Source organism: Salvia splendens, chromosome 1 (assembly GCF_004379255.2).
Source record: "Salvia splendens isolate huo1 chromosome 1, SspV2, whole genome shotgun sequence".
Classification (NCBI taxonomy): Eukaryota; Viridiplantae; Streptophyta; class Magnoliopsida; order Lamiales; family Lamiaceae; genus Salvia; species Salvia splendens.
This window is the reverse complement of record NC_056032.1, coordinates 28301293-28314912: the sequence shown is the minus strand read 5'-3', so window position 1 is coordinate 28314912 and position 13620 is coordinate 28301293. Positions and strand designations below refer to the sequence as shown.

Sequence of the window (13620 nt, the reverse complement as noted above, 5' to 3'; positions counted from 1 at the left end):
CACTTGTCTTTTCCAATCTTCATTCCACACCTTTCTATGTGGTTCCACACTATCAACTTCTATGTTTCACCTTTGACTCATTCTTCCATTATCCCATCATCACTGGCGTACCTCCGCTAAAGCCAATCAAGATAAAACCAAGAATTAATCCATCAAAATTCCAATATATTTATTGTTATAATAATGATTACCAACAATGTCAAAATAATGACACGGATATAAGCTTTAATTCAAATTGATTATTCTAATTTTAATCTATCTTTATTTAGATTAAGATGAAACACTCATCTCCAACTATTATTGGTGAAAATCATGAAAATTTAAAGATATTATGTGATTTAAAACTGAAGAAAATTTTGCTTAAATGAGTTTGTTTTTAAAAGTTTTAGTTGAAAATTTATACTACTTAACTCAAAAAATTTATAACGCAAATAGCCCGATAATCCGAGTGGATTAAACACGCCCGATTGACATGTGTGCAGCCCTAGATTTGAATCAAGTACAATCCGTAGGATTGATTCAAGGAATTTGTCGTGTCCGCCGCCTGCAACTTTTAAATAACAGAGAAAACATTCTTCTTTGCTCCAATTCATATCATCAATAGCTCTATGATGCCAGCGCTGAGAGCTTGTTTCAGATCGTCTCATAGCAATTCACTCTTTCACACCACCTCCGCCCAAATTGACCCCTCACTCTCTCTCCTTAAACTGCTTGACCTCTCAATCGACACCCAATCGCACAATCTCACCTCTCAGTCCCACGCCAGAGCTCACCGATTGGGCCTTACGCAGCATTCCCTCATTGCTCAGAAGCTCATCTTCTCCTACTGCCAATTCCGCTGCCCGTTTGAGGGCCAGTCGGTTTTTGACTCGCTCTTCTTCAAGAACACGCATCTCTGCAACACTCTGCTCAGCGGGTATGGGAAAAACCGGATGTTTGAAGAAAGTTTGTGTCTTTTCAGGGAAATGTGCCGGGGCTCTGATTTCGGCGCGGTGGATGACTTCACTTTCTCTGTTATTTTCAAAATTGCTGGGGAATTTGGGGATGTTTTGGTGGGGAAAATGGTGCATTCGAGGAGCTTGAAGAGTGCCTTGGTTTTTGATACTGTGGTAGGGAATTCATTGATGTCTATGTATGAGAAATTTGGTTGTTTTGGTGATGCCTTTAAAGTGTTCGACGAAATGCCTCTAAGGAATGTGTCTTCATGGAATGCGTTGATTTCGAGTTATTCCAAGGGTGGTTGGAGTAGCTCTGTATGTGGATTGGGAATTTGGGATATTGTGAGGGAAATGCAGAGCCAGGGGTTTAAATTTGATGCGTTTACAGTCTCCATGCTTCTTTCGTTGTGTGGTGAAGAAGGTGGTCATGGAAGGGAGCTGCATTGCTACATTGTTCGGAACGGGTTGAATTCGAGTTGCGTTCATATTGGGTGTGGTTTGATTGCTATGTACTCAAAGAATGGTGGGGTTGATTTGGGAAGAAGAGTTTTTGATAGAATGGAGTGTAGGAACGTCTATGCTTGGACTGCAATAATTAATGGCTATGCAAATTGTGGGAAATTCGATGATGCTTTGTTTCTTTTCCGCGGAATGCAGTGCGGAGAGGATGACAATGGGCCAAACAAGGTGTCGCTTGTTGCTATATTGCCAGCTTGTAGCTCGATTGCTGGTTTGATTGGAGGGAAGCAAATCCATGGCTTTGCAGTTAGGAGGGGTGTGAATCACGACCTCTCTCTCTGCAACACCTTGATCGACATGTATTCCAAATGTGGGAGTTTGAGCTATGCAAGTAAAGTATTCGAACACGAATGCACTCAAAAGGATGCAATTTCTTGGTGCTCAATGATTTGTGGATACGGCTTACACTGCCAAGGTGAAAACTCTGTCACTTTGTTTGATAGGATGCTTCAAAATGGATTAATAAAGCCTGACACATCACTGGTTGTTGGAGTTCTTTCTGCTTGCTCAAAGTCGGGTTTGATACGTGACGGGCTAAGAATATATGATTATGTTGTGGCTAAATGCAAGATCATACCTTCAGTTGAAATCTGTGCTTGTATGGTTGATATGCTTGGTAAATCGGGGCAGCTTGATGAAGCACTAGATTTCATCAAGAACATGAATGTTGATCCGAGCCCTAGCATTTGGGGCGCTCTTTTGAGTGCTTCTGCACTCCATGGAAACTCTGAGATGCAGGAATTGGCATACAAGTCTCTCATCATGATGGAGCCGGACAATTCCTCGAATTATATCTCACTTTCCAATTTATATGCTTCTTCAAAGAGGTGGGACGTTGTGGCAGAAGTTAGGCAAGTTATGAGGAAAAGAGGGTTGAGAAAAGTTCCCGGATGTAGCTGGATAAGCATGAATGGAGCAGCTCATAGCTTTGTCGTTGCTGACAAGTCGCATCCGTGCTCGACCTCACTTTATGCGATGTTAGATGAACTAGTTTCGTCTATGAAGCTAAGTTGTTATAATCTTGATTTTCTGCATTTGACGGAGGTATAATAGCTTGGATGATGCTAACTCTTATGCTAACGCCTCAGAAATCTTTCAGGTTCCGATTCTGATTCTTCTAAACGACTACTAGTTTTTTAAATATTTGCATTTTGTAATTAACTATTATCTATAAACTCAAAAGTGAGAAAATGATGATAGAAACATAAGCCAAATAATTGAACTTTCACATTGATACTATCTTCTGAAACTTCCATGCAGATAGTGAAAATATTGGTGTATCCTCCATCCAACAATGAGGCTGTTTCCATCTAGTACAAGTCTGCAAGAACCACGGCAGTCGAACATGTTGAGAACGGAATTAGCGTGATTGAGCACTAGTTTGCTCAGCTCCGTCTCCGCCATAACAAACCTAACAAAACCCCCCCTCCAGAAATTGATGCCTACAATTCTGAACTTCCTCTCCTCTTCCTCGGCCGCAACAATGTGTCTTATCGAAGGGCTAAAGAGCACGAATTCGGCATAGTTTCTCGCTGCAAGATCATCCTTAAGACACTGCTCCAAGTAGTCAAAACCGGCCCCAAAGAAAAGGAGAGCCTCAGCGAAGCGGTTGACAAAAACCTTAGAATCAACATTGGCTTCGACTTCAATGATGATCATCACATGTGGGTTGAGGCTTCGTACGGCTAACATCAAGATTTCAGGCTCCGGAATCATGAACCTCAAGATGTGCGCTGCTTGGACGACGACTGTTTCTTCAGGATCTGGGCGAAGAATGCTCTGATTAAGATCCAGGATGTCCTCGGATGTTATGACATGGAAAGAAAAGCTCATATTCAAGGAGTTGGCCAAGTTTTGGAGGCGAACTCCCACTACCTCCTACTCGACCTGAACATGCGACTGAGCTGCTACAGCAGTAATCTTGAGATGTTGGACGGGACATCCAGACCTAGTAGTTAAAGCTTGCATTAAAACAGCATGTCTGAGGCCGCCATAGAGGCCAAGATGATGATATGTGATCTAACATTGTCTGAACACCGGCGAACTGCATAACCTGGTTGAAAGGTAATTTTTCGATCAAGGAAGCTGTGTCCGAGATCGGAGGTATTAATTCTAATGGCCTTGTATTCACTGGTAATATCCTGTCACATAGAGATTCAGAGAAATAGTAGACCAGACGCTGCATCACATTGGTCGAGCCGGAGCTCAGCTTGCTGAACTCTTTTAGAAACTCACTAGCACAATCGTTGTTATGATTGGACACTGCCTGAGCACACGACAGGAGGTCCTGCACGAGCCGAATATCCTCAGACTTGCTTCTGGAGAAGGTGGCTCTATTCGGATAAATGACAGCAGAGTGATGGAAATCCTTTCCTGTTTTGGAATCGGAATGGGTGAAACTTCTCATTGCCAGCTCAATCAGCTGAATGACCGACAACGTTGGAGGGGGTGCCCGTTGGCTGTTGCCCTTCGCCTTGTCTCTCTGTAATCTCCATGGCTGCAGAGGGAAATGCATATGGCCTTTTCTCCTTGTGGGCTTGGCTGCCAATCTCGAGGCTCGTTGCTGGAACAAGCTTTATCAAGATACAGATCATCAAGAGCAGCAAAATGAGTCGGTAGCTCTTCGTAAAAGAGCAGGTCAGACTCACAAATGCTCTCGTCTCCTTGAAATGAGTAAGTTTGCACATGATTTTCTCTCTCCAAAGCCTTGCTAGAACTGTACATTTTTGTTACTTGAAGAAAGTCAGAATTTGTTTGAGATATTTGAACTGTTTTGGGGATTGCACAGTATTGTCTTTTATAAGACAACAGTATGTTCCAATTACCTTCCAGCTGTGTTAATAGAATAGTCATTTTGTCCAACTTGAGACACTAACAAGATGGAAGTACGTTCACTAACAATGCAATAATTTATTTTTATTATTGTTTTGGACTGATCTTCTTGTCATACAAGCCGACTAACATGTCTTTTCTTGTATATGTTTATGGTAACATCCATTTATAGCGCTAAATCAAATCTATATAGTCTTAGGTTGGCCAAATGAGACAAGATTAAACTGTTTAAACTTTTCTTGATGTTTGCTCATTGTCTTAGTAGTTATCTACCACCTGTATCCTTTGTAAACATCAACCTTTTTTTTCACTTCTGTTTTCAGAGACTGTGCTTTCGTCACTTCTGTTGATGTAAAACACTATACATAAAAATAAACCAAGAACTTCTCAATACATCATTTGCAGCAATGTCAACCGGAGATCAGTTTTGCACCTTTCAGGTAATAAACAACCAAATTTCATTTTCTTTTATTTTGTGAGGACTCTTGAAGCCATTTCATGTTGTCCTGACCTTGGAGTTCCTCAGGCATACAAGGCTTCTCCAGACTACGAAGAAGTTACATTTCTATCAAACGGGGGCGGCCTAAATGATCTACCTCTTGACATTGTTTCTCCTCCAAAGTCACAACAACATGAAGAAAAATCATATGCTTTTTTCCCCTCTGCATCTCTCGAGATTCTGAGGAACAACTACACTAGCAAGATGAGCAAACCGGGTGGCAAAAGTCTTCATTGCTTGGGGGCACAAAACTTGCCTTCTCCCACACCATTGTCAACCAATGACATAATCGAGCTGGCTGCAATAAACTTCATCAAGTCCAACACAAATGCCAGAGGTGAGCTCTCTGCCCTCAGCCACCCCTATGCCAGTGCCTTCATAGGCATCACCTCAGACCACGTTGCAGACCTCCAACTGCTGCAGGATCTTCTCTCCTCTGCTGAGAAAGTGAGCAATCAGCAATATGTTGCAGCAGGGAAGCTTCTTTCACTCTGCCATAACTTTAGTTTTAGCCAATCAAATGTGATAAGGCGACTTGTTTACTATTTCTCCGAGGCTCTCCTTGACAAGATTGCTCGAGAAACAGGACGATTCAACGAAGAAACCAAGACCAGGGAAATGAATCCCGTGGTCTCAGCGTCAGGATTAGCAGCGTTTCACCAGAAAGTGCCTCCAATTCAAGTAACTCAATTTGCTGGGGTTCAAGAGCTCATCGGTCATGTCTCCTCTTCCAAAAAAGTCCACATCATTGATCTTGACATGCGTTGTGAGCTCCACCACGTGATCCTGATGCAAGCTCTAGCATCTAAAAATGAATCCTCTTTGAAGCATTACAAGATAACCGCTGTGGTGCTGAGCTCTGGCCTCATGCTCGCGGAGGCTGCAGGCGTTAATCTCAAAAATCTGGCTAACTCCTTGAACTTGAGCTTCTCCTTCCACTTGATCAAGCTTGACGACATGTTAAAACTCCAAAAAAGGTGTGATTCTGACGAGAAAACAGTGGTGTATGCATCAAACGCGTTGAAGTTCATGATTGTGAGGCCAAACCAGCTGGAATCTCTCATCAGATTCATCAAGAACACAAATCCATGTGTAATGATAGTGTGTGAACCCGAGGGGAATGTGAACTCACCAGTGTTTGTGAACCGGTTTGTTGAGGCCCTTTTCTACTATGGCGCCTACTTTGATTGTGTGGAGGATTGTTTGAAGAATGTTGCTGTGGATAGAGAGTTTGTAGAGTCAAATCTGTTTGGCCCCTCGTTGAGAACAACCGTGGGAGCTGAGGGGGAGGAGAGGAGGTCTAGGATAGTGGGGATTGATGTTTGGAGGGCTTTTTTTACGAAGTTTGGGATGATGGAGAAGGAGTTGAGCTCATCGGCACTTGATCATGCGAGATTGAGCCTTAAAATGTTCGATTGTGGCGATTCTTGCACACTTGAGTTGAATGGGAAGAGCCTTATTGTTCAGTGGAAAGGGACTGCTATATGTTCTCTGTCTGCGTGGATATTTCATAAGTATAGAATTTAGTTTGGTTTATTTCTGTGGTTTGATTTGAATCTGTATAGGGTTGTTCTTGGTGCATAAATGGGAGGTGTTATATGTGTTATTATGAAATCTACTACTGCAAAATATTTGATCATAGAGATTGACTGTGAATAACTAGACTAGATCAAAGATGTATTTGAATATATTATGTTGGTCTAAATCTCTTGTTAAGTTATTGGTGATGGTGTAACATTTTTCTCAGCTTTCTATTTCCTTGAAGTTTGCCCTTATTACACTACTGTCACACCTGTGCGACACAGATATTTAATTTAAATTATAATAATTTAATCTTATAAAGATAAAATACACAAAACCGAAATAATTAATTTGTTATTTACATGTGACAGTAATGGAATATACACGATTTAAACAGTAGATACAAAAGAAATTTTTATAGATAAATACTACTCTCTTCCTACCTGAAAATTTGTCACTTTCCATTTTCGTCCATACCTAAAATTTTGTCACCTTTCACTTTTACTACCATTTTTTGTAGTGGATCTCATATTTCACTAACTTATTATCACTCACATTTTAATTTTTAGAAGGTTGTGATCAATTGCTAACTACTCCCCCCGTCTCATAAAAGATGTCACACTTGTGGGACGACACGAGATTTTAGGAAATTTTGTTTTGTGTGTTAAATGAAGAGAAAAATATAATTTTTATATTAATGTGAGAGAGAATTTTTTCTTAAAATAGAAATATAACATCTTTTGTGAGACAAACTAAAAAGGAAAGTGTGATTTCTATTATGAGATGAAAGGAGTAATTAGCAATTCCAAATTAAGATCAAATCTTAGTCATTAGATTATGAGATCTAGTTATTGGAATAATGCCTTGTATTTTAAATTAAAAAAATTATGAAATAAACTTAAAATGTATTAATGTCAATTCTTATATGTGGTTATTAAAACTAACACTTTCTCTATGATCAATATTTTGCTGTAAATTTACGTTACTGCCTCAATTTCATTGTTTTTTTTTGTAAAAAAATATATCAAATTAAAGGTAATTTCATAAGGATTTTAACCAGATCTCAATTACATATGTTCCGACGAATGATCGGATGATGAAATTTTATAATTTTTATTTCAATTTTCGTATGTGTTGATAAATAGATTTTATATCAATAAATGCATCGAAAAATTTCAATATAATGCATGTACAATATCAATAAAATTGTGTTGATATTTTTGGGTATTTGTGTTGAAATTCACATCCTACAGTCTTGATATTTGTAATACTTTATGTTGATATAAAAAAATCGTTAAAATTATTATGTAATAACAGATTACTTATTTTCCCTTTTATTGATATTTAATCTACTAATCCCTCCGTCCCAAGGAAGATGATCACTTTCTTGGACGACACGGGATTTTATGCAACTTAGATTTTGTGTGTTAAGTGTAGAGAGTAAAGTAAGAGAGAGGAAATAAAGTAGAGATAAAAGTGTTTCCATTTTTAATAATGAGTCATTTTGATTGGGACAAACCAAAAAAGGAAAGTGGGTCATCTTCAATGAGAAATTCATAAGCTTTAATGTCGTCCACTCATTTTAAGATCTAATGGTGTAGGATTGGTCGATATTAGTACTCCATCCATCCCAACTAAGTTGAGTCAACTTTTAGACACAAAGATTAAAAATTGTGTTGAAAAGTAGAAGAGAGAAATAAAGTACTCCCTCTGTCCCTAGTAGATGTCACACTTGGAGATTGACACGAGATTTTAGGAGGTGTTTTTGTATGTTAAGTGGAAAGAGAAAATAATATATTTATATTAATGTGAGAGATAAATTTTTTCAAAAAAGGAAATGTGACATTTTTTATGGGAAAACTAAAAAGGAAAGTGTGACATCTATTATGGGACGAAAGGAGTAGTAAAGTAGGTGATAATAATGTTTCGTGTTTTTAAAAAAAAATGAACTGGAAAATATTGACATACTGTTTCAAAGTTTAAAATAAAATTGATAAAATCAGTAAAGATCTGGAAAAGGAAAATCACCACAAGCTCAAAGTTGGATTCATTGCAAATATTAAGCTCCATTGTTTGATTGAAAACCCAGTTAGTGTTGTTAGTGATTCCAATGCCTATCCTTTTCCATCGAACGGCGGGAAACACGTCCGATTTCCGGCGGTATTTTCGCCGGGGGAAGATACAGAAGCCCCTCCGTCTCCGGAAATTGGATGGCTACATCTATTGCATACAGGTGAATAAATTCCGTTAATTTTTTTTCAGCCCTTTAATGCTGCTTCTCCATGCTCTCTATCTGTTCGGCGGAATGCCTGAGTGACGTTTGTGTTAATAATGCCTATGTCCTGATCTTGATTTCTCCTCATGCTTTGTGCAATGAGCTCTTATAAATGTCGATTTTAACTTGGATTGTGTTAAATTCTTATGTTGAATTGCTATTTTAATACTATCTCGTAGGTTTTTGGAATGTGGATGAGTTTGACATGTAGGGAGTGTGTTAGTGCCTATTTTCAGCTGCTAAGGAACACATAATTACTGCTGTTTATGTCGGATATTTTTGTGTGGAAGTCGTACTTTTAGCAGTAGAAGAGTTTGGCGTAAAATAATAAAACAAATATGCTGCAGGTAACTTTTAAACAAGATGATTAAGATGCTTGTGAGGATTGTTACTCGAACAAATATAAAACATCCAAGTGTAGATAGAAAACCAGAACAATCATCGATTCTTATCACGATCTTTGGGGAACATAATGTGAAATCTTTTTCTTGGTCTAGTGTATTCTAAAAGTAACGAACACAAACAAACTCATTTGGGGGGATATTGTTCAAAGTTCATATATAGGTGTAGATATATTTTTCTTGATTAAATATAGATTTTTTGAAATTATGGATTCCATCCCATACCTTGTGTTTTTGGAGAACATATAATCTGTACCTCTGTTTTAATTGGGAACCACACTCAAGAATATAAATTTTACAAACAGTTGAGAATGAAAATCTAATTGTAATAATCAACTATAACTCACATTTTACTAACTAAATTTGAAACTAATATTTTTCTGGAAATATTGATTTTGAAATAATTAACACCAATTATAGATGATTATCTAGAAAATGAAAATATAAAAATAAAAAATATTTATAAAACACTAATTATGATATATAATAAACCCTAATTATAAATTATTTATAAAACCAAAAAACAAAATACTTATCATATGAAATATTGAAGAAAAGATTAAAAAAGTTAGTAGTGGTAGAGAAATGGTACACCACAACTTGGTATATAAAATAAAAGATATGAAAAGAAAAAAAAATGAACCAGCACACAGTTTCTGTTTTGTCAAAATATGTGATTTCTTTTCACATTTACAAAAATTACTTCCATATTGGCCCATGTTGCCATGAAAAAAGTGTTCGGATGGAACTGAGAATATAAATCTGTTGGGTTAGAATACTGTGCGCTCAACAATCTTAATCTGTTTTGTAGTTAATGATAGTGTCATAGAAAATGTAATGGGATACAACAATGGGCTGAAGCTGGCCCAAATCATTGTTTATCAAAGCAATCAAATACATGTATATTTTCATAAGCTACATAATAAATTTGTGATGTATGTTGTTGCCTAATCTAATATGTTTAGAATTAGTAAGGTGACTTCTTCTCCATTGTTCAAGATTGCTATGACTTATAATTGTTTCGTGTGAAAGTACTCTGCCTCATTCATGAGTAGTCCTATTAGTCGACTCTAAAATAATGTAATCCGTATTATTTCTAATATTTTCTCTGACGTTCTGCTTGCAGTAGATTATCCAACTAATAAGTGGTATTTGGTATCAAAGGTAATTTTTATGTTCTTTAATCAAATACACGTATGCGATAAGTTAATTACACGAATACAATAATAAGAAAATAGTAGATTACAAAGGTGGCCAAGTGGCTTCTGAGCAGCTACACATGTAAACTTATTCCGAAATAGAATAGTGGAAAATCGCATTAATCACACCTTACTTATAACGCTTGCTCAGATGCTTGCATATGTAACACCTATCCTCACACGTCACAAGACCTTTATGGCACCTACACTCACAATCACTGACCTTACAATCATATACGTGTGAACAAGTGTGTATCTTTTAGTGAATCAATTGTAATTGTAAATGATTATTACAAAACAAAAAGATTAAGAAAGCCAGGTGGGATCATTCCAATCAACTTTACTCCATATAACAAAAAGATTAAGAGAGCCAGGTTGGCTGCTAAGCAATACACACAGGACAAAAATGACAGTGGGATCTTTTCATTTTGTAATGCACGCGCACTAGCTTGTATGCCCAGCGCCTTATAAGAAGCACAGGTTAGTCCATTGTCTATTAATCTTCAGAGTAAAAATTTTACTATAAACTAGAGGGAGGAAATTTCACAGAGAATAAGCATAATTTCAAAGGATTTGGAGGCCACAGTTTTTCTTTTTTGTGCAGTCTTCGCCAAGAATTATTCCCTTGAAGGTAGATCTGTCGTTTAAAGAATTTTAATCACATAGCTATACACAAATGAAGAAAAATTGCATCTTTTTTTATATATTTTCATGAAGGTATAAACTTAATTAATGGTTTAGTTTCTCCGTTGTGTAGTTAATGATAGCTTATATGTTATGTTTGAAATGACTGTATGTTGAATTCCATAGAAGGGAAAGAAGATCTGGTATGTTGATTTTTATTTTTATTTTGATTTTTATTTTTTTTAATCATCTGATATGTTGATATGTTTGTGAAATAATTGTCTGAATCAATGGAGTTCACATTAATGCTTTAGCAAATAAAGTAAGAGAGAAAACACAAATAACTACAGAAAAGTAAATGTGGAGCAATCGCTGAAATTGAGATTCTTGATTTTATTTTGGACAACATTTCTGAGTATTTTACGTTCATACTTTTGGTGATAATTCCGTAGTCATGTTTTCTATTGACAAATTTATTTTAAAAATAATGTTGCAAGGATTAAGTTCATGAAGCAGTGTTTTTTTTACTGCATATTACACAAAATGTCGATTTTTAGTTGTAGTGCTTGGATGTAATGATGTCGCAGATGCGAGTGTGGGACTGTTTTCTTTTCACCAAATTATTTTTTTGGATTCTTCAATTGTATGCATGTTTTATACTCTCCTGCTTGTATATTTCTGAATAAAAAATTAAGGGATAAGTCTTGTAATGGTAATATTGGATGCAAAATTCCTATATTTTTACTTATTTTCACAATTAGTTTTGATGAGTAAGAGTTGAATTTTTTTTATGTTTTACCCTGTTTGAGTAATCACTTATGTCATTCTAAGTACTATTTCTAAGTATTTTTATTTTACAAGTTGTCATATTTTCACATCTGTACATATTTTGTTTTGCATGTATGTGTATATAAAACAAAGCCATACATCTATAGTGCACACATATTTTAGTTCTTGAATATTTGAGGTACTAAGCAAGATGAGATGGATTTGAAGCTAGTTTTCTCAATAAAATTTGATGTGTTCAAAACTTACAGGTCATCATTCTCTGTTCTCAGTCAAGCTTTCCCAGTTGTCTCGAAAATGGATTCAGATCGGACATCTGACAACTGCTTCTGGACGATGAGGGTGGATGATGCTGCATCAAAGGATGCCCGCACATCTTTGGATTGGACAAGGGAGGAGGACAAGGCATTCGTGATTGCTCTCACAACCCACTATAATGATGCTGATATGTGGGGTAAGATCGCATTGGCAGTTCCTGGGAAAACAGTTCAAGATCTAAAACTTCACTATGAAGCCTTAAGTGTGATGGCTGTTGAGTCTGGTAAGATGCCTCTGTTCATTTATATGACCAAAGGCGATGTTCTGGAAGAGAAGAAGCTGGAGTCAGAGCAAGTGCAACGAGAGGCTCATTGGACAGAAGAGGAGCACAGGTAAAAAGCGTTCAGCACATCTTACTTGCATGAAGAAATATTTTATTTTTGCAAAGATCGCTAAATGCTTTATACTGTTGATGTGCCTAATATCCACTATATATAATTTTTCTCAATGTCACGCCTGTTGAAACTTGAATGGCATTGCCTGTCGAAAGGGATTTTATCATAGCCAAGTCATGGCTTCATATAATCATGTTCTGCATCTTCACTTATAAAGTTACAATTTGCTTCTGATAAAAACTGAAATGCCAATGCATATTTGAGAAGCATCATTTTTTGGAACAGGTTCACACTAATGAACTAACTGACCACAAATTCTGTGTTTGTTCATATGGAATTGTTGGGAATAGCAAAGGTGCAGCAGGGCAAGATATTGACCTATTTGTTGATGGTCAATATGATATCGGTGCTACCACCGATATTTTGGATGATGTGGATCTCTCCATGTTCCCTCATTTTCTGGATTAAAATGCTTGTCAGGAAGTGTGAGAGTGTATAGGTGAGGGAATGGGGAAGTAGTTTGGCCAAGCAATTTGGAGGAAATGGAGGAAGATACGCTGGGATGAGGCAGTTGTGCAGACATGAAGATCTCGGCAGTATTAGGTTTTATTCATTGTCGTCTATAAATAGGGAGTCTCTCATTAGGTTTCGGTATCTTGGAGAGATCAAGTATTTTGACGATTAAGTTCGTTGGCCTCCTACGTGGGGTTTTCCTTTTTGATTGTTCAACAATTACATAAATAACAAAGGATTAATATCTCAAATACTTGCATTAACTACAATATAAATCTATACATGCTTATAGGCTGGTGTGCACTATGGGGTGCACTATGATCAACAAGTGAAATCCTGTCAAAAATCAAAGCAAATCTCATCTCAGCCCTTGGATCTTTAGATTGGATGGTTGTGATAATAATATTTGAGCTACATTATTACACTAAAAGCGTTACATTATTAGTCGAGCTACATTATTAGACTAAAACGCGTTACATTATTAGACGAGCTACATTTTTAGACTACACAATCTACATTATTAGATGACACGTGACATTAATTTAACGGTCACATCACAAGATCCAATGACTGTGATTTGCTTTGATATTTGACATAATTTCAGTTATGGATATGAACGCTCCCCCAAGCTTATATACGGTAAATAAAACGCAAAAAAACTGTCGATAGTCATTATCAAATTGCACCAAAGATGTATGTGTATGAAACACATGACTTTTCAATTGCAAAAATAGTTTTAGATGGTGTATTTAACCATACATGATGTCATCTACTCTTGACTCTTCCGCTGCAATGTAAAAGTCGAGTTTACATTCTTTGTATCAAACACTCTGATTTATATATATTCCAAGTTATTTCAG

The 13620-nt window shown here is 36.9% G+C and overlaps 5 protein-coding genes across 11 annotated transcripts; 3 read left to right on the top strand and 2 right to left on the bottom strand.

Annotated features, from left to right (window-relative positions):
- The first annotated feature begins 537 nt into the window (after positions 1-537).
- LOC121746470 (pentatricopeptide repeat-containing protein At1g06140, mitochondrial-like) lies at positions 538-4219 on the top strand. The gene is made up of 2 exons (XM_042140312.1): positions 538-2556; positions 2718-4219. The coding sequence occupies exon 1, from the start codon at positions 609-611 to the stop codon at positions 2505-2507; it is 1899 nt and encodes a 632-aa protein (XP_041996246.1). The 5' UTR covers positions 538-608; the 3' UTR covers positions 2508-2556; positions 2718-4219.
- Positions 2694-3290, bottom strand: LOC121764267 (scarecrow-like protein 18). The gene has a single exon (XM_042160336.1). The coding sequence runs from the start codon at positions 3288-3290 to the stop codon at positions 2694-2696; it is 597 nt and encodes a 198-aa protein (XP_042016270.1).
- Positions 3406-4310, bottom strand: LOC121764213. Its single transcript, XM_042160287.1, has 3 exons — positions 4283-4310; positions 4106-4173; positions 3406-4020 (listed from the first exon to the last, which is right to left on the bottom strand). Exons 1-3 carry the CDS (start codon positions 4308-4310, stop codon positions 3406-3408), a joined length of 711 nt encoding a protein of 236 aa, XP_042016221.1.
- Positions 3994-6534, top strand: LOC121746477 (GRAS family protein RAM1-like). The gene is made up of 3 exons (XM_042140326.1): positions 3994-4130; positions 4613-4729; positions 4816-6534. Exons 2-3 carry the CDS (start codon positions 4697-4699, stop codon positions 6313-6315), a joined length of 1533 nt encoding a protein of 510 aa, XP_041996260.1. The 5' UTR covers positions 3994-4130; positions 4613-4696; the 3' UTR covers positions 6316-6534.
- Positions 6535-8212: 1678 nt separating this feature from the next.
- Positions 8213-13011, top strand: LOC121746429 (transcription factor SRM1-like). 7 transcript variants are annotated; one of them, XM_042140302.1, is made up of 4 exons: positions 8213-8542; positions 10112-10149; positions 11846-12244; positions 12598-13011. In XM_042140302.1, the coding sequence occupies exons 3-4, from the start codon at positions 11892-11894 to the stop codon at positions 12713-12715; spliced, it is 471 nt and encodes a 156-aa protein (XP_041996236.1). In that variant the 5' UTR covers positions 8213-8542; positions 10112-10149; positions 11846-11891; the 3' UTR covers positions 12716-13011. The 7 variants fall into 7 exon arrangements, with proteins under 7 accessions (XP_041996236.1, XP_041996210.1, XP_041996202.1 ...); XM_042140276.1 differs by lacking the exon at positions 10112-10149; XM_042140268.1 differs by having other exon boundaries at positions 10112-12244.
- Positions 13012-13620: the final 609 nt, after the last annotated feature.

Coding starts and splice junctions, on each gene's coding strand:
- LOC121746429 (XM_042140268.1), top strand. CDS start 11,793: ATGGATTTGAAGCTAGTTTTCTCAATAAAATTTGATGTGTTCAAAACT. Junction 12,245..12,597: donor TGGACAGAAGAGGAGCACAG/GTAAAAAGCGTT, acceptor TGTTGGGAATAG/CAAAGGTGCAGCAGGGCAAG.
- LOC121764267 (XM_042160336.1), bottom strand. CDS start 3,290: ATGAGCTTTTCTTTCCATGTCATAACATCCGAGGACATCCTGGATCTT.
- LOC121746470 (XM_042140312.1), top strand. CDS start 609: ATGATGCCAGCGCTGAGAGCTTGTTTCAGATCGTCTCATAGCAATTCA.
- LOC121764213 (XM_042160287.1), bottom strand. CDS start 4,310: ATGACTATTCTATTAACACAGCTGGAAG. Junction 4,174..4,282: donor TCTATTAACACAGCTGGAAG/GTAATTGGAACA, acceptor AAAAATGTACAG/TTCTAGCAAGGCTTTGGAGA. Junction 4,021..4,105: donor TCAAGGAGACGAGAGCATTT/GTGAGTCTGACC, acceptor AGCTTGTTCCAG/CAACGAGCCTCGAGATTGGC.
- LOC121746477 (XM_042140326.1), top strand. CDS start 4,697: ATGTCAACCGGAGATCAGTTTTGCACCTTTCAG. Junction 4,730..4,815: donor ATCAGTTTTGCACCTTTCAG/GTAATAAACAAC, acceptor GGAGTTCCTCAG/GCATACAAGGCTTCTCCAGA.